The sequence below is a fragment of the Agelaius phoeniceus genome, chromosome 3, assembly GCF_051311805.1.
Source record: "Agelaius phoeniceus isolate bAgePho1 chromosome 3, bAgePho1.hap1, whole genome shotgun sequence".
Taxonomy (NCBI): domain Eukaryota; kingdom Metazoa; phylum Chordata; class Aves; order Passeriformes; family Icteridae; genus Agelaius; species Agelaius phoeniceus.
In genome coordinates, this window is record NC_135267.1 from 1,324,105 (window position 1) to 1,343,955 (window position 19,851).

The following is a 19,851-nucleotide window of genomic DNA, read 5'->3' on the forward strand; positions in this document are numbered from 1 at the left end:
CGGGAGCTCCAGGGGATCCAGGATCACATCCCGGAGCTGGGAATGTGCTCCAGGAGATCCAGGAGATCCAGGATCACATCCCAGAGCTGGGAATGTGCAGCAGGAGCTCCAGGAGATCCAGGATCACATCCCGGAGTCGGGAATGAGCAGCGGGAGCTCCAGGAGAGCCAGGATCACATCCCGGGGTTGGGAATGAGCAGCAGGAGCTCCAGGAGATCCAGGATCACATCCCGGAGCTGGGAATGAGCAGCAGGAGATCCAGGAGATCCAGGATCACATCCCGGGGTTGGGAATGAGCAGCGGGAGCTCCAGGGGATCCAGGATCACATCCCGGAGTCGGGAATGTGCTCCAGGAGATCCAGGAGCTCCAGGATCACATCCCAGAGTCGGGAATGAGCAGCGGGAGCTGCAGGAGATCCAGGATCACATCCCGGAGCTGGGAATGAGCAGCGGGAGCTCCAGGGGATCCAGGATCACATTCCAGGGTTGGGAATGTGCTCCAGGAGATCCAGGATCACATCCCGGAGCTGGGAATGAGCAGCGGGAGCTCCAGGGGATCCAGGATCACCAAGAAACGTGGGAACAAAGCCGGGACAAAGCAGTTTTCCATGATTTTAAACCTCTGGGATTTGTGGATCTGAAATTCCAAGCTGGATCCCACCAACCTGCTCCAAGTGCCAGGAAAATTCACCTGGAAGCTCCACCTTGAGGGCGACTCTGGGAATTTTCCTTTGGACCAGAAGCCGGGACATTCCCAATGAAATCATTGCAAGAAATCAGGGAAAATAGGCACTTTGGGAATGTTCATAGGATCCTGGAATTTTGGGGGTCGGGAAGGATTTTAAGGATCATCCAGGGGCAGGGACTTCTGGAGATGATCCTCGAGGAGAGGATCGACAGCAGGATTTTGGTAAAATCCCAGGGACATGCGGAAAATCCCAATCCCAGGTTTTATCCCTCATCCTGCAAAGGCTCAAATCCCGAAAGCTGAGAATAATCGGGACACAAAACACTGGGAAGAAGGAGTTGGAAGAGAAAAACAACAGGGAAGAAAAAAATGTTCCTGGGATGAGAGAAAACAGGGCAGGGAGAGGCTGGGAAGGGTCATTCCCACCCATCCAGGGGGAATTTTGGGAACTGTTTTCCGAGGAATCCTAAAAGCCGGGAACTCAGGAAGCTGAGATCCAGGCCGGGCTCTGGGAGCTGGAAAAGGGGCAGGAAGAGCAGGGATGTGTTTTAATGGATCTGGGAATTGAGATTTGGGAATGCTCAGTAGGAATCTGTGGGATCCGCAGTGGGATCCGGAGTGGGATCCTGACCCACACGAAGGTTGGGAAACATCCCAAGCTGGAGACGGTTTGGGATAGGAAAGGATGATGGGAAACATGGAATTACTGGCCCTGGCTGTCTCTTCCCCAGGGAATGAGCAGCTCCAGGGGCCGAGGGGATAAGGGATGGACCCCGGATCCCAGGGATGGACACCAGATCATGGGAATGGGCTCTGGATTCCAGGGATGGACCCCAGATCCCAGGGATGGACCCTGGATCCTGAGAATGGACCCCAGATCCTGGGAATGGACCCCAGATCCCAGGGATGGACACCAGATCTCAAGGATGGACTCCAAATCCTGGGAATGGGCTCTGGATTCCAGGGATGGACTCCAGATCTCAGGGATGGACCCCGGATCCCAGGGATGGACTCCAGATCCTGGGAATGAACCCCAGATCCCAGGAATGGACCCCAGACCCTTGGGATGGATCCCAGACTTTGGGATGGACCCCAGATCCTGGGAATGGACCCCAGATCCCAGGGATGGACCTCAGATCCCGAGGATGGACCCTGGATCCTGGGAATGGACTCCGGATCCCAGGGATAGACCCCAGACCCTTGGGATGGATCCCAGACCCTTGGGATGGACCCCAGACCCTTGGGATGGATCCCAGACCCTTGGGATGGACCCCAGACCCTTGGGATGGATCCCAGACCCTTGGGATGGATCCCAGACCTTGGGATGGGCACTTCCAGGGATGGGGCAGCCGCAGATTTTCTGGAATGCTCCCATTGGGGGCCGGTCCCATCCCAGGAACAGCTCCTGGGACCCAGGGAGCAGCTGGGCTGGAGGAAAACCGGGAATGGCGGCTGGGAGAGGCTCCGGAGCATTCCCAGCTCTTCCCGCCCCGCAGCTCCTGAGGGTCACACCTGGGAAACGCCGTTCCTGCTTCCCACCCTGCAATCCCAGCGGGATGAGGCGCTTCCTGAGGGATGGGACCGTCCTGTCACCTTTGGGATCTGATCCCACCCAGGGATCCACGGAGCAGATCCCGGGAATTCTCCCTCGTGGTGGCTCCCAAAACTCCCAAAACTGCTCCGGGAGGTGCTCGGAGCGATCCCTGGGTGCTGGAGAGGAGCCTGGGGACCTTCCCAAGCTGCCACCGCCCAATTCCAGGATCCAGGATGCAGAGCTGGGGACAGCCGCGGATTTGGGGAGAAGGAAAAGGCCCCCCCAGGCAGGCAGGCAGGGAATGGCTCGGCCAAATCCAGCCGGGAACAGGACGGACTCACCCAAGGACATCTGGAGCTGGGATGGATCCAGCTGGGCACGAGGCCCCAGGAATTGTCCATGGGATGGGAGGAGAGGGAAGTTTGGGATGCCAGGAATGTGTCAGGGCTGATGAATCCGGTGCCAGCCCTTGGGGAGGGGTTGGTTTTGGGATAACGCAATTCCAGGGCTCCGGGACGGGTCCCACCCTCGGTGGCTTCATCCCAGAGCAGGTGACGTCATCCCCGCGGATGGGGAGGGAAAAGCGGGATCCGAGGAGCGGGGAAATAGGGAAATATCAAAGCCACTGGGGCAGGGTGATCCCAGCATCCCAAAAACGTCCCAAAAACCGGGATCGGGAGCCAAGGTCCCCCAGGGATGAGGGAGAGCACCCCAGGAGCTGCTGGTATTCCAGGGGGATGGATCTCCTGGATCTCCTGGGGATCCACCACATCCATCCCCTCTGGATCAGCAGCTGGAACACGGGGAACAAGTGCCTTGGCACCAGCCCTGGCCTTGGAATTCCAGCTGGAATTCCAGCAAAATACATCCCTCATCCTGCAAAGGCTCAAATCCCGAAAGCTGAGAATAATCGGGACACAAAACACTGGGAAGAAGGAGTTGGAAGAGAAAAATAACAGGGAAGAAAAAAAATATTCCTGGGATAAGAACAAACAGGGCAGGGAGAGGCTGGGAAGGCTCATCCCACCCATCCAGGGCGAGGATTGGGAACTGTTTTCCAAGAAATCCTAAAAGCCGGGAACTCGGGAAGCTGAGATCCAGGCCGGGCTCTGGGAGCTGGAAAAGGGGCAGGACGAGTAGGGATGTGTTTTAACGGATCGGGAATCGGGATCTGGGAATGCTCTGTAGGAATCTGTGGGATCTGGAGTGGGATCCGGAGCAGGATCCTGGAATTCCAGCTGGAAGCGCCAGGAGTGAGCGACAGCCCCTGGGGTCTCCGCAGGTGCAGCCGGTGGAAAATGGGGCAGGAGCTGCTCCCAACCTCCTGCTCCGCCCTGGAGCTCCCACCGGGATCTCCTGGGTTTCTCCATGGATTTCCTCCTCCCTGGCACAGCATTCCCAGAGCAGCTGGGGCTGCCCCTGGATCCCTGGCAGTGCCCAAGGCCAGGCTGGACAGGGCTGGGGGCAGCCTGGGACACTGGGAGGGGTTGGAGTTGGAACAGGATGGGATTTCAGGGCCCTTCCCACCCAAACAATTCCGGGATTTGGGAAGGGCTGAGGGTGGGAAAGGAGGAGAAGATGGGACGGGGGAGGTTGGTTTTTCCTGGCAGCTTTGAGGGAACCTTGGGAGCTTCCTTCCAAACCCTGGATGGGGAATATTTGGAGAATCCAAGGGGATGGAGACACCTGAGCGGGGACGGATGGGAGCAGATCCGACCAGAGAGACCTGGAGGGGCTGGAGCGTGTCCAGGGCAGGGAATGGAGCTGGGAAAGGGAATGGAGCCCCAGGAGGGGCTGAGGGAGCTGGGCAGGGAATGGAGCCCCAGGAGGGGCTGAGGGAGCTGGGCAGGGAATGGAGCCCCAGCAGGGGCTGAGGGAGCTGGGCAGGGAATGGAGCCCCAGGAGGGGCTGAGGGAGCTGGGCAGGGAATGGAGCCCCAGGAGGGGCTGAGGGAGCTGGGCAGGGAATGGAGCCCCAGGAGGGGCTGAGGGAGCTGGGCAGGGGCTCAGCCTGGAGCAAAGGAGGCTCAGGGGGGACCTTTTCCCTCTCCACAATTCCATGAGCAGTTGGAGCCGGTTGGGAACTGGGCCCTGCTCCCGAGAAACACGAAACAGGATGAGGAAAGGTCCTCAGGCTGCGCCAGGGAAGGTTTTGTTGGATATTGGGAACAATTCCTTGGTGGAAAGGGCTGTGAAGGGTTGCAACAGGCCCAGGGCAGTTTGGGGAGAGGTCCCCATCCTTGGCGGGGTTAAAATCCACGTGGATTTGGGGGGACATGGATCAGTGCTGGTGACCGGCCGGACTCCACCACCTTGGAGAGCTTTTCCAACCTCAACAACTCCACTGGAGTTGTTCTCCAACTGGAGAATCCAGGGATTCTCCAACCCCTGATGGCCTGACCCCCGCCACAGACCCAGCCCACAGGAGCGCGGGGACCATTCCCCATCCCACCACTGATCCCGGATCACGGAGACGTTCCAGAACATTCCCACCACTCGCCCGGGATCACGGAGATGTTCCAGAACATTCCCGCCACTCACCCCAGATCATGGAGATGTTCTGGAGCATTCCCACCACTCACCCCGGATCATGGAGATGTTCCAGAATATTCCTACCACTTTCCCCGGATCATGGAGATGTTCCAGAACATTCCCACCACTCACCCTGGATCACGGAGACGTTCCAGAGCATTCCCACCACTCACCCCGGATCATGGAGATGTTCCAGAGCATTCCCACCACTCACCCCGGATCACGGAGCCGTTCCAGAACATTCCCACCACTCACCCTGGATCACGGAGATGTTCTGGAGCATTCCCACCACTCACCCTGGATCACGGAGATGTTCTGGAACGTTCCCACCACTCACCCCGGATCATGGTGGGGTTCCAGAACATTCCCACCACTGACCCCAGATCGTGGAGACATTCTGGAATGTTCCCCCCACTGACCCTGGATCACGGAGACGTTCCGGAGCGTTCCCACCACTTACCCCAGATCATGGTGGGGTTCCAGAACATTCCCACCACTGACCCTGGATCATGGTGGGGTTCCAGAGCATTCCCACCACTGACCCTGGATCATGGAGATGTTCTGGAGCATTCCCACCACTCACTCTGGATCACAGAGATGTTCTGGAACGTTCCCACTGCTCACCCCGGATCACAGAGACGTTCCAGAACATTCCCACCACTCACCCCGGATGACGGAGACGTTCTGGAACGTTCCCAACACTCACCCTGAATCACGGAGATGTTCTGGAGCATTCCCACCACTGACCCCGGATCACGGAGACGTTCCCCATCCCACCGCTCACCCCGGATGACGGAGACGTTCCAGAACATTCCCACCACTCGTCCCGGATCACGGAGACATTCCAGAACATTCCCACCACTGACCCCGGATCACAGAGACGTTCCCCATCCCACCGCTCACCCCGGATCACGGAGACATTCCAGAACATTCCCACCACTCACCCCGGATCACGGAGACGTTCCAGAACATTCCCACCACTCACCCCGGATGACGGAGATGTTCCTCAGCGCCACGGAATGCTCCCAGTCCTTCATGCGCAGCTCCTCGGTGACGTTGTTGAGCAGGGCCAGCTCCAGCCTCAGCTGCCTCTCCATGGCCCCGTGCGCCGCCCGCATCCTGCGCCCGTCGGCGCTGGCGTTGCCCAGGAGCCCCTGCAGGTCGCGGAGCCGGGAGCTCTGCAGGCGGAGCTCGTAGGAGAAGCTGCGGTTCATGGCCTCCACCGCCGCGCCCAGCGCCGCCGCCTGCTCGCCCAGCGCCTCCAGCCGCCCGCCCAGGTGCGCCAGGAGGTGCTGCTGGTGCTCCAGGAGCAGCCGGCTGCCGTTGGACTCCACCGAGAGCCGCGACAGCTCCAGCTGGGCCGCGTCGCTCTGCTGGCCCAGCGAGTCCCGCAGCCTCTGCAGCGAGCTGTCCGTCTGTCCGGCCTGGCTCTGCAGCGCCCACAGGAGCCCCTGCAGCCGCTGGAGCGAGCCCGAGAGCAGGAGCAGCGAGTCCGAGTGGTTCTGCAGGAGGTCCTGGAGCCTCCAGACGTGCTCCAGGAGGTCGGCCTGGGCCGGGGGGCGCTGCAGCAGCCGCAGCTGCAGGTCCCGGAAGGTCCCGTTGAGGCGCTGGACGTCGCCCAGCAGCGCCCGCAGCTCCTCGGGGGACGCCTGGGGCCGGGACGCTGCGGTGGAGCAGGGAGCGAGGTCAGGAGGAGCCCCGGGGCGGCCTCCCGAGGACGTTCCCGGCTCCTCGGTGCCTGCAGGGGAAGGTCCCGGCCCGGAGGGTTCCCCCCATGTGAGGAATCCAAGGCTGGAGAAGGAGGGCGGGTGCTGGAGAAGGGCGGGAGGGCCCTGGGATGGGGTTGGGTGGGGAGGAGCCGTGAAGCTCAACCCGTTCCACCTCATCCTATGATCCCAGGGTGCTCCAACCTTTCCTGAGAACCCCCAGGGATCCAGGGATTCTCTGGGAATCCCAGCCCAGCCAGGAATCCCTTCCCAGGATCCCAGCATCCCAAGCTCCCCTTTCCCACTGGAAGCCATTCCCTGGCTCCCTCCAGCCCTTGCCCCAATCCCAGCTCTCCTGGAGCCCCTTTGGGATGGGGAAGCGGCTCCAAGGATTCCCTGGATCCTCCCCTGATCCAGCTGCACATTCCCAGCTGCTCTCCCAGCCTGGCGTTGGATCCAGCCCCATCCCGATTCCTCCTTGAGAAGGAATTTCGGGATCCAGGGGCTTCCCTGGGAATTCAGGACTCCAGGAAGGGTCTCCCTTCCCTTTTCCATCCCCGAATTCCATAAAAATCCCTCGGGATGGATCCTGAGTGTCCTGATTCCAGAATCCCGGAATGGTTTGGGATGGGATCCATGGACCTTCAATCCCATCCCAGGGACAATTCCCACCATCCCAGGGTGATCCAAATCCACCCTTGGACACTGCCAGGGATTCTCTGGGAATCCCAGCCCAGCCAGGAATCCCTTCCCAGGATCCCAGCATCCCAAGCTCCCCTTTCCCACTGGAAGCCATTCCCTGGCTCCCTCCAGCCCTTGCCCCAATCCCAGCTCTCCTGGAGCCCCTTGAGGCTTGGGAAGCGGCTCCAAGGATTCCCTGGAGCTCAGAGTTTTCCTTGGATCCCTCAGAGCTGCATCCCACGGGATTTATCTGCCAGGACACAGAACCCCAGCCTGGATCCATCCCGGCAGCTCCAGAGGATCCTGGAATGGTTTGGGTGGGAAGGGACCTTCAGTCCCACCCCATCCCAACCCCGACACCTCTCCCTGTCCCTCCAAGCCCTGTCCAAGCTGGAACCAGGTTCCTCCAGGCACCTTCCCAGTCCCTGCTCCCGAATCCCACAGTTTGTCCCGGAATTCCGGCCGGGATTCTCCTCCTGGGGCGGCGCCGGGTCCGGTTCCCTCTGCTCATCCCCGGGATCCCTGGGAGGGATCTGAGGGATTGGAGGGGGCTCAGGTGGAGCAGATCCCGGGGGAAGGATGGGGAACTACGGGGAAAAGCATTCCCGGGGGGAAAACCTCGGGATATTTGGGATTTTGTTGTGATTCACGGAATTCAGAACAATTCCCTCAGGGGCTGGGTGGGAATTCCGGGCATTCCCAAGGGATCCTTTGCCATCCCTGCACTCAGCAAAATTTGGGAAAGGGGAGGCAGGAGCCCTGGAATGTGCCAGGATAATTCCTGCAGGGATTTCCATTTTTTTTTTTATGGGTTTTAATGGTTTTTTTTTTAATGGGGTTTTGGGGGCTTTTCTGGGGGGATTTTTTTTTTTAATTCTTTGGGGTTTCTTATGGGTTTTTAAGGTTTTTTGGGGTTTTGGGGGGATTTTTTTTTTAATTCAATTCCTTGGAGTTTTTTATGAGGTTTTGGGGTGTTTTGTGTTTTTTTGGGGGGGATCCTTTTAAGAATTCTTTGGGGTTTTTTAGGTATTTTTGGGATGTTTTAGGATTTTTGAGGGGATGCTTTTGTAATTCTTTGGGGTTTTTTAATGGGGTTTTTATGGGTTTTGGGGGTGGGGTTCTTAGATTTTTTTGGGGTTTTACTTCTTTGGTGGTTTTTTATGGGTTTTTGGGCTTTTTTTGGGATTATTTGGGGGATTTTTTTTTTTAAGTTTTCTAGGGAATTTTTTTTTAATTCTTTGGGGTTTTTTTATGGGTTTTCGGGTGTTTGGGGGATTTTTGGGGTTTTTTTTCGAATTCTTTGGGGTTTTTTTATGGGTTTTTAATGGGTTTTTGGTGTTTTTTGTTTTGTTTCAATTTGATTTTTTTCCTGCTGGATCCCAAGGTGTTTCCCAGGATTCGTGCCGCTGACCCTTTTCCCAACCTCTTTTCCAAGGAAAATCACGGTGGCCCAGCTGGATCCCAAACAATTCCCGGGTCTCACCCGCCCCAAAACATTCCAGGGCAGTTTGGACAGGGCTCGGAGCAGCCTGGGGCAGCGGGAATTGTCCCTGTGGAATTCGGGACCCTTCCCACGGGAACCATTCCATGATTCCATGCATCTCTCCATTCCCTCTCCCCTCAGGCGGGAGATGGAGCTGGGGAGGAATTCCTGTCTCCAGGAGCCCAGGCCGGGATTTTCCCATGGGGAATCTGAGCCTTCCGGCGTGAGCGGTGTCCGTGAGCATTCCCGGTTTCCCAAGGACCAGCGGCTCCAGCCCCCGGAGCTGGGGCTGTCTCCCCACGGCCGGATGTGCTCCCTGTGTCCCACCCCATCCCTGTGGTTTTCCAGCTGGGATAAATCCCTCTGGACACCCCCAGCTCAAAATTCCAGCACTTGGCCGCATCCAGATCCAGAGGTTTGGCTTAAAATCCCAAAATCCTAAAATTCTGAAAGAAATTTGAAACTGGAATTGGAAAGCCACATCCACGGAGATGATTTCCCTGATTTCCCCCCCCCTCCGCTCCCCTTTTCCAGGATTCCGGGTGAAAACCTGGAATGGTTTTCTCGGGGTTTTCCCGGAATTCTGCCAATCCCGCCGCTCCAGGAGATGGGAATTGGGAGATTCCCAGTGCCAGAGGTTGATGCTGATGTTGTTGTTGTTGTTTTTCCTGGAGCGGAGCTTGTCCCGGATCCGACGCATCCCTCGCTCCGGGATCCGCCGGCCAACAACAACATCCAAACAATGCCCGGCGGGAGAGGCCCAGGAAAATTCCAGGGAAAATCCCCTCTGGCCTTTCCCAGCCCTTGGAGGGCAGCTGGGGGCATTGGGGGATGGAAAAGGGGGAACTCACACCGTGAAAAACGGGATAAACTCCGGGAAGGAGGGATGGATCCACGGAGGTGGTGTTTGCGACCCATCGAGGGAGATCCCGGGATCGGGGATCAAAGCGGGAAATTCCCAAATTTCTTCCGGGAGGACAAGGGGGGAAAGAGGCCTGGGATCCCATGGAATGCGTGTGCCGAGGGGCTTTGCCATCCCTGAGCTCAGCAAAATCTGGGAAAGGGGAGGCAGGGCCTCTGGAATGTGCCAGGACAAGGCCCTGCCTGCATCCCAATGTCCTTATCCCAGGAAAACCCAGCTGGGCGGGAGCGATGGGGTTCTGGGGAGTTTTTTTGGGGGGGGTTGTTGTGGGGTTATTTTGAATTCTTTGGGGTTTTTTTATGGGGGTTTGGGGTTTTTGGGGTTTTTTTTTCCAAATTCTTTGGGGTTATTTATGGGTTTTTCGTGTGTTTTTACAACAACATCCGAACAATGCACGGGCAGGAATGGCGGGAGAGGCCCCAGAATTCCAGGGAAAATCTCCTCCGGCCTTTCCCAGCCCTTGGAGGGATTGGGGGATGGAAAAGGGGGAACTCACACCGTGAAAAACGGGATAAACTCCGGGAAGGAGGGATGGATCCACGGAGGCGGTGTTTCCGACCCATCGAGGGAGATCCCGGGATCGGGGATCAAAGCGGGAAATTCCCAAATTTCTTCCGGGAGGACAAGGGGGAAAGAGGCCTGGGATCCCATGGAATGCGTGTGCCGAGGGGCTTCGCCATCCCGGAGCTCACCAAAATTTGGGAAAGGGGAGGCAGGGCCTCTGGAATGTGCCAGGACAATGCCCTGCCTGCATCCCATCGTCCTTATCCCAGGAAAACCCAGCTGGGCGGGAGCGATGGGGTTTTGGGGAGTTTTTTTGGTTTTGGGGGGTTTTTTTTGGGGATTTTTTTTTTCAAATTTTTGGGGTTTGAAATGGGTTTTTGGAGGTTTTTTGGAGGATTTTTTGGGGATTTTTAAAATTTCTTTGGGGTTTTGCTACGTTTTTTTGGTGGTTTTTTTGAGGGTTTGGGGGGATTTTTTTTTTTTCGTAGAATTCTTTAGGGCTTTTCATGGGTTTTATGGATTTTTGGGGTTTTTTGGGGGGGGATTTTTTTTAGAATTCTTTGGGGGTTTTTATGGGGTTTTGGGATTTTTGGAGGGATTTTTTTGGAGTTCTTTGGGGTTTTTTTATGGGTTTTTTTATAGATTTTGGAGGGTTTTTTGTTTGTTTGTGTTTTGTTATTTTTTTTCCTGCTGCATCCCGACTTTCCCTCCCCTGAATGACGCGGAAAACCCTCCCGGGCAGGGATCCCATGGAAACTCCTGGAAGTCCTGGGAGCGTCCCCGGCCCAGGCTCACCTGCCAGGATGAAGATTCCCACCAGGATGAGGAGCACCAGGAGGTAAAGTCCCACCACGGAATATTTCAGCACCGCCACGGAGCCCATCCGGCCACGGCACCCCCAGGGCCTCATCGTCCGGCCGGGATCTGCGGGATGGAGGGAGCGGGACACGGGATCACGGAGGCCCCGGAATGCTGAGGGAACGGCTGGGATCGTCCCCGGGGAGCAGCGAGGGGCTCTGCCCTTGGAATGGCCGAGGAAAGGTGGGATGGGATTGGAGCCGCCCGGGATGGTGGGAGGTGTTGGGATGGGATTGGAGCCGCCCGGGATGGTGGGAGGTGTTGGGATGGGATTGGAGCCGCCCGGGATGGTGGGAGGTGTTGGGATGGGGTTGGAGCTGCCTTCCCACCCAAACCATTCCGGGATCCTCTGGAGCTGCTGGGGGGGATCCAGGCTGGAGGGAGCCAGGGAATGGCTTCCAGTGGGAAAGGGGAGCTTGGGATGGTGGGAGCTTGGGAAGGGATTCCCGGCTGGGCTGGGATTCCCAGAGAATCCCTGGCAGTGTCCAAGGGTGGATTTGGAGCACCCTGGGATGGTGGGAATTGTCCCTGGGATGGGATTGAAGGTCCATGGATCCCATCCCAAACCATTCCGGGATTCTGGGATCAAGGACACTCAGGATCCATCCCGAGGGATTTTTATGGAATTTGGGGATGGAAAAGGGAAGGGAGACCCTTCCTGGAGTCCCCAATTCCCAGTGAAGCCCCTGGATCCCAAAATTCCTTCCCAGAGAGGAATCAGGATGGGGCTGGATCCAATGCCAGGCTGGGAGAGCAGCTGGGAATGTGCAGCTGGATCAGGGGAGGATCCAGGGAATCCTTGGAGCCGCTTCCCCATCCCAAAGGGGCTCCAGGAGAGCTGGGATTGGGGCAAGGGCTGGAGGGGCAGGAGCCAGGGAATGGCTTCCAGTGGGAAAGGGGAGCTTGGGATGCTGGGATCCTGGGAAGGGATTCCTGGCTGGGCTGGGATTCCCAGAGAATCACTGGGGGTATCCAAGGAAAGGTTGGATGGGCTCGGAGCACTCTGGGATGGTGGGAAGTGTCCCTGCCCATGGAATGGGATGAGTCTGAAGGTCTCCTCCCACCCAAAGCATTCCCTGTTGGATCCTGGCAGGAACACCGGATTTCTGGGAACGGATTTTCCCAGCACTCCCATTCCAGCTCCGGCAGCACCACCTGGATCCATCCTTGCCCAGATCTGAGTTTCCCCGAGGAGGCACCCACGGAGGATGGAGGAAAAGCCCAGGATTCCCACCTGGAGCCTCCATCCGGGTGTTTTGTGCCCCTCAGAGCTCCAAGGCTCCGATCCAGAGCCCCTCATCCCACAGGAGAGGGGAATCCCAAATCCAAACCTCCCGGATGGAGACAGCGCTGATCCATGGCCGGATCCAGCCTGGCCCATCCCTGCTGGGATTGGGGATCCCATCCCACGGCAATTCCCAGCTCCAGCCTTGAGGATTCCCACTGGGATTGGGATCTCGTTCCCTGTCCAGGAGCAATTCCCAGCTCCAGCCTGGCCCATTCCCACTGGGATTTGGGATCCCATCCCAAAGCAATTCCCAACTCCAGCCTGGGCCATCCCTGCTGGGATTTGGGATCTTATTCCCTGTCCAGAAGCAATTCCCAGCTCCAGCCTGGCCCATTCCCGCTGGGATTGGGGATCCCATCCTATGGCAATTCCCAGCTCCAGCCTCGAGCATTCCCACTGGGATTTGGGATCCCATCCCACGGCAATTCCCACTTCCAGCCTGGCCCATTCCCACTGGGATTTGGGATCCCATCCCACGGCAATTCCCAGCTCCAGCCTTGAGCATTCCCACTGGGATTTGGAATCCCATCCCACAGCAATTCCCAGCTCCAGCCTCGAGCATTCCCTCTGGGATTTGGGATCCCATCCCATGGCAATTCCCAGCTCCAGCCTCGAGCATTCCCGCTGGAATTTGGGATCCCATCCCACGGCAATTCCGAGCTCCAGCCTCAAGCATTCCCACTGGGATTTGGGATCCCATCCCATGGCAATTCCCAGCTCCAGCCTCGAGCATTCCCACTGGGATTTGGGATCCCATCCCACGGCAATTCCCAGCTCCAGCCTGGCCCATCCCTGCTGGGATTTGGGATCTCATTCCCTGTCCAGGAGCAGTTCCCACTTCCAGCCTGGCCCATTCCCACTGGGATTTGGGATCCCATCCCACGGCAATTCCCAGCTCCAGCCTGGCCCATTCCCGCTGGGATTTGGGATCCCATCCCACGGCAATTCCCAGCTCCAGCCTCGAGCATTCCCTCTGGGATTTGGGATCCCATCCCACGGCAATTCCCAGCTCCAGCCTGGCCCATCCCTGCCGGGCAATGCCTCACTCCTCACTGCTCCCTGGAATTCCGGCGATGGAACCCCTGGATGGGGGGGGGTGGATCCCAGAATTCCAGGGATGCTCTCCCACGCCATCCCTGTCCCTGTCCCCGCGTGTCCATCCCGGGATGGCTGGAAAAGGCTCCAGCCGGGAAAGGGTTACGGTGGGTGGATCCCGAAACCCAGCCCGGCTTTGGGAGCCCGGCGCTGAGCTCCGGGCTGGACCCGGGGGCCGATCCCGCGGGAATGCGGCTCAGGTGGGATCCGGGATGCTCCAGCTGGATCCCGTCCCCCGCTCCCCGCCCACGATTCCCGGGATGGAGCCGCGGGATGGGGAGGGCGCCGATGTTTTCCTGACATTTCGCACTTCCAGCGGCTCCCGGGACACCCCGGGAGGAGCTGGCGGCGCGCCCCGATCCACCCACTCCCATTCCCGGCCCTTGGAAGCGTTTGCCCGCGCAGAGGGCCGGGATCCAAGGAAAAGCGAACATTTCCTGCCCCTGCCCAGGCTCCAGGGAGCGGGAGGAGGAAAACAACCGGGATTCGGGGATCTGGGGTCCCTGAAAGCCTGGAAAAGGTGCGGGAACGGCGTTCCCGGGCCAGCAGAAGGTTTGGATCGCGCTCCCGATGGATCCTCGGCGGGATCCGGGCGGTGCCACCCGCAGGGGTGACCTCGCTCCAGCCCCTTCCCAGAAATCCCGCTCCAGAGGCTTCTCCCGTGGGAATGGGGCTCCCTGGAGGGTCAGCCCCGCCTTGGGATGGGCCCCGAGAATTCCAGGCGGGATTCCATCCAAACCACCCCAAAGCCTGGGAGGCACCTCCAGCCTTTCCCAGGGATTTGCTGGGAATTCCGGGATCGGTCCCGGGGGGCTCCGGCTCTTCCCTCCCGGCTTTTCCAGAGGTTTCCCAGTGGGAAGGGATGGGAACAGCCGGATCGGGAAGCTGGGAGGAGGCAGGAGCAGGGATTTTGGGAATGGGATCAACACTCAGGGATCTCCTGGATGGGGAATTCTCCCTCCAGATCCAGAGCTGTCCCTCTCCCCACGAGTCCCCTTGGAGTCACCTCCATGAGCCCCTTGCAGCATTCCCAGGGGGAATTTATCCAGAGCTGGATGTTCCCAGCTCAGCCAGCCCCTCCCCACCCTTCCAGCCGGGAATCCCTTCCCAGGATCCCAGCATCCCAAGCTCCCCTTTCCCACTGGAAGCCATTCCCTGGCTCCTGCCCCTCCAGCCCTTGCCCCAATCCCAGCTCTCCTGGAGCCCCTTTGGGATGGGGAAGCGGCTCCAAGGATTCCCTGGATCCTCCCCTGATCCAGCTGCACATTCCCAGCTGCTCTCCCAGCCTGGCATTGCATCCAGCCCCATCCCAACCCCTCCTTGAGAAGGAATTTCAGGATCCAGGGGTTTCACTGGGAATCTCAGGACTCCAGGAAGTCCTGAAGGGACCTCCAGGGATTTGAGGTCCCTTCCCTTTTCCATCCCCGGATTCCATAAAACCCCCTCGGGATGGATCCTGAGTGTCCTGGATCCCAGAATCCCGGAATGGTTTGGGTGGGAAGGGACCTCAAATCCCATCCCAGGGACACCTCCCACCATCCCAGGGTGCTCCAAGCCCTGTCCAACCTTTCCCTGGACACTGCCAGGGATCCAGGGAGCCACAGAATCCCTGGAAAACCCAGGCCAGGGCCAAGACACCTCCCGGTGCTGCTCCCACCACGGAATCCACGATTCCCAGGGCCGGGAATCCCGGCTGGAACGCGGAGCTGAGTGCGGAGATCATCCCTGCACGAGAGGAGCCACGTCCGGAGCTCCTTCCCGGGAGATCTGAGTGCTCCCACCCCTGCCATGGATCCAGGGATGGATCCTGAGGTGGATCCATGGGGGATCTGGAGGTGGATCCAAAGGTGGATCCCAAGGTGAATCCCAGATGGATCTGGAGGCAGATCCAGACGTGGATCCAGGGGTGGATCCCAGGGTGGATCTGAGGGGAGACCCAGGGGGGATCTGGAGGTGGATCTGGAAGTGGATCCCAAGGCGGATCCAAGGGTGGATCCTTGGGTGGATATGGGGTGGATCCGGAGGTGGATCCTGGGGTAGATCTGGTGGGGGGGGGAGGATCTGGAGGCAGATCCAGAGGTGGATCCAGGGATGGATCCTGGGGTGGATCCCAAAGCAGATCCAGAGGTGGATCCAGAGGCGGATCCTGAAGTGGATCCAGGGATGGATTCCAAGGCGGAACCAGGGGTGGACCTGGAGGTAGATCCTGGGGTGGATCCAGAGGTGGATCTGGAAGTAGATCCGGAAGTGGATGCCAAGGCAGATCCCAAGGCAGATCCCAAGTGGATCCAGAGGTGGATTCCAAGGCGGAACCAGGGGTGGATCTGGAGGTGGACCCAGGGGTGGATCCGGAAGTGGATCCAGGGGTGGATCTGGGGGCAGATCCCGAGTGGATCCCGAGTGGATCCCGAGTGGGCCCGGGGCGGATCCGCCCTCACCGTGCTCGCAGAGGTTCAGCTTGGAAAGGCTCCGACCCTCGAAGGGCTCCTCCAGGACGGATCCGTTCTCCCGCTCGGAGAGGGTGTGGAGATCCACGGCCTTGTTCTCCATCCTGCTGCAGAAAAACGGGAATGTCCCACGGGGCTGGGCCTCGGCGCATCCCAACCCCAATCCCGAATCCCAATCCCGAATCCCAATCCCAATCCTGGCTCTGGCATCAGGATGGGGCAGGTGAGAGCCCACCTGGAATGGGGTTCCCGAAATCAGCGGGACACGGAGTGGAGAGGAGAGCACGGAGCTGCTCCGGGGCTGGGAGAGCAGCTGGGAATGTGCAGCTGGATCAGGGGAGGATCCAGGGAATCCTTGGAGCCGCTTCCCCATCCCAAAGGGGCTCCAGGAGAGCTGGGATTGGGGCAAGGGCTGGAGGGGCAGGAGCCAGGGAATGGCTTCCAGTGGGAAAGGGGAGCTTGGGATGCTGGGATCCTGGGAAGGGATTCCTGGCTGGGCTGGGATTCCCAGAGAATCCCTGGATCCCTGGCAGTGTCCAAGGCCGGCTGGACAGGATTTGGGGCAGGCACGGATCCATGGATTCTGTTTTCCCTGGGAATTTGGTGCCGCTGGAGTTTTGTCAGCCCCACCCCAGTTACACCAGCAGCACTCCCAGCTCCGGTCCCACTTCCAAGGGGGAAAATCATCCGGGAATTCCAGAGGGGTCTCTGAAATCCCCCGCAGGAATGGGGATGGGGAATGGGGGCAGGAACATCCCGGGGGAAGCAGGACAGGGAGAAACTCTGGGTGGAGATTGACCCGGGACACCGGGACAGGGGATCTGGGACAGGAACCGGGATAGGGGATCTGGGATAGGGGATCTGGGACAGGGGATCTGGGATAGGGGATCTGGGATAGGAACCGGGAGAGGGGATCTGGGATAGGGGATCTGGGATAGGAACCGGGATAGGGGATCTGGGATAGGAACTGGGACAGGGGATCTGGGACAGGAACTGGGATAGGGGATCTGGGATAGGGGATCTGGGATAGGGGATCTGGGATAGGAACTGGGATAGGGGATCTGGGATAGGGGATCTGGGATAGGGGATCTGGGATAGGAACTGGGATAGGGGATCTGGGATAGGGGATCTGGGACAGGGGATCTGGGATAGGAACCAGGATAGGGGATCAGGGATAGGGGGAACTGGGATAGGAACTGGGATAGGAACTGGGATAGGGGATCTGGGACAGGAACCGGGATAGGGGATCTGGGATAGGGGATCTGGGACAGGGGATCTGGGATAGGGGATCTGGGATAGGAACTGGGATAGGGGATCTGGGATAGGGGATCTGGGACAGGGGATCTGGGACAGGAACCGGGATAGGGGATCTGGGACAGGGGATCTGGGACAGGGGATCTGGGATAGGAACCGGGATAGGGGATCTGGGACAGGGGATCTGGGATAGGAACCAGGATAGGGGATCTGGGATAGGGGATCTGGGATAGGGGATCTGGGATAGGAACCGGGATAGGGGATCTGGGACAGGGGATCTGGGATAGGAACCGGGATAGGGGATCTGGGATAGGGGATCTGGGATAGGGGATCTGGGACAGGGGATCTGGGACAGGAACCGGGATAGGGGATCTGGGATAGGGGATGTGGGATAAGAACTGGGATAGGAACTGGGACAGGGGATCTGGGACAGGAACCGGGATAGGGGATCTGGGATAGGATCTGGGATAGGAATTGGGATAGGAACTGGGATAGGGGATCTGGGATAGGAAATGGGACTGGGGGAAATGGGATAAGAATAGGGATAGGAACCAGGATAGGGAGAACTGGGACAGGAACCAGGACAGGGAATCTGGGATAGGAACTGGGATAAGAACTGGGATTGGGAGAACCGGGACAGGAACTGGAGTAGGAACTGGGACAGGAATGGGGATAGGAACCAGGACAGGGGGAACTGGGACAGGGGATCCAGGACAGGAACTGGGATAGGAACTGGGATAGGAACCAGGACAGGTGATCTGGGATAGGAACCAGGATAGGAACTGGGACAGGGGGATCCAGGACAGGAACCAGGATAGGAACTGTGATAGGAACTGGGATAGGGGATCTGGGATAGGGTGAACTGAGACAGGAGCATCCCCCGGGAGTGCTGGCACAAAAATCCCCCTCAGGGATTTGGGGCAGGAACTTCCCCCAGGGAAACGGGGACAGGGAGAACCGGGATAGGAACCGGGACAGGAGCCGGGGCCACTGGGAGAGGGAGAACCGGGACAGGAATTCGGGACAGGAGCATCCCGGGAGAACCGGGACAGGAATTCGGGACTGGAGCATCCCGGGAGAACCGGGACAGGAATTCGGGACAGGAGCATCCCGGGAGAACCGGGAGAGGAATTCGGGACTGGAGCATCCCGGGAGAACCAGGACAGGAATTCGGGACTGGAGCATCCCGGGAGAACCAGGACAGGAATTCGGGACTGGAATATCCCCCGGGAGAACCGGGACAGAGGAATTCGGGACTGGAGCATCCCGGGAGAACCGGGACAGGAATCTGGGACTGGAGCATCCCAGGAGAACCGGGACAGGAATTCGGGACTGGAGCATCCCGGGAGAACCGGGACAGGAATTCGGGACTGGAGCATCCCGGGAGAACCAGGACAGGAATTCGGGACTGGAGCATCCCGGGAGAACCAGGACAGGAATTCGGGACTGGAATATCCCCCGGGAGAACCGGGACAGGAATTTGGGACTGGAATATCCCCCGGGAGAACCGGGACAGAGGAATTCGGGACTGGAGCATCCCGGGAGAACCAGGACAGGAATTCGGGACTGGAGCATCCCGGGAGAACCGGGACAGGAATTCGGGACTGGAATATCCCCCGGGAGAACCGGGACAGAGGAATTCGGGACTGGAGCATCCCGGGAGAACCAGGACAGGAATTCGGGACAGGAGCATCCCCAGGAGAACCGGGACAGGAATTCGGGACTGGAGCATCCCGGGAGAACCGGAGCCTCTCCCTCTCCGCCCACCCCGCTCCGCTCCCGGCGCTCCGCGTCCCCCCGTTCCCCGCTCACCCTTCGGGATTTCCCGAGCTTCCCGTGGCCTCTTCCCGGGATTCCCCTCAGTCCCCGGGCTGCGCCCCGCCGGCGCTGGCCGGAACCGGGGGCCGGGCACGGCGAGGAGCCGCCCCGGGCCGCGGCGGGGCCCGGCAGCCGCCCATGGGCGCGGGGTCCCGGGGCTGTGAGCGGGGCCCGCCCGGCCGGAGCCCTTTGTAGGCGGAACCGGAGCGGGGCCGGGCTGCCCGCGCCCCCTCCCGCCCACCGGGGCCGCCCCCGCCGCTGCGAGCCCGCCCCGGGCCGGGAGAGGGGCAGGGATAGGGGGGAACCGGGAACGGAGCGGGCTCCGGGAAAAACGGGGCTGGAACGAGTCCCGGTGGGACCGGGATAGGGGGAACCGGGATAGGGGAACCGGGAACGGAGCGGGCTCCGGGGAAAACGGGGCTGGGACGAGTCCCCGGTGGGACCGGGATAGGGGGAACGGGACAGGAGAAACTCCCGGTGGGACCGGGATAGGGGGACCGGGACAGGGGAACCGGGAACGGAGCGGGCTCCGGGAAAAACGGGGCTGGGACGACCCCCGGTGGGACCGGGATAGGGGGAACGGGAACGGAGCGGGCTCCGGGAAAAACGGGGCTGGAACGAGTCCCGGTGGGACCGGGATAGGGGGAACGGGACAGGAGAACCGGGACAGGGGAACCGGGACAGGGGAACCGGGACAGGGGAACCGGGAACGGAGCGGGCTCCGGGAAAAACGGGGCTGGGACGACCCCCGGTGGGACCGGGACAGGGGAACCGGGACAGGAGAAACTCCCGGTTGGACCGGGATAGGGGAAACGGGACAGGGGGAACCGGGAACGGAGCGGGCTCCGGGAAATATGGGGCTGGGACAAGCCCCGGTGGGACCGGGATAGGGGAAACCGGGACAGGGGAACCGGGAACGGAGCGGGCTCCGGGAAAAACGTGGCTGGAACGATTCCCGCGGTGGGACCGGGATAGGGGGAACCGGGACAGGGGAACCGGGACAGGGGGACCGGGACAGGAGAAACTCCCGGGAATACCCGGG

The 19,851-nt window shown here is 59.7% G+C and overlaps 1 protein-coding gene across 1 annotated transcript in view; it reads right to left on the reverse strand.

Annotated features, from left to right (window-relative positions):
- Positions 1 to 18,967, reverse strand: part of SCARA5 (scavenger receptor class A member 5) — a 36,945-nt gene extending 17,978 nt beyond the window's left edge. Inside the window, exons 1-4 of the mRNA XM_077176434.1 lie at positions 18,804 to 18,967; positions 15,729 to 15,844; positions 10,845 to 10,973; positions 5,739 to 6,416 (exon numbers count right to left, since the gene is read on the reverse strand). Of these exons, the coding sequence (XP_077032549.1) occupies positions 5,739 to 6,416; positions 10,845 to 10,973; positions 15,729 to 15,840 (919 nt within the window). The 5' untranslated portion in view covers positions 15,841 to 15,844; positions 18,804 to 18,967. The remainder of the gene's footprint in view (positions 1 to 5,738; positions 6,417 to 10,844; positions 10,974 to 15,728; positions 15,845 to 18,803) is intronic.
- Positions 18,968 to 19,851: the final 884 nt, after the last annotated feature.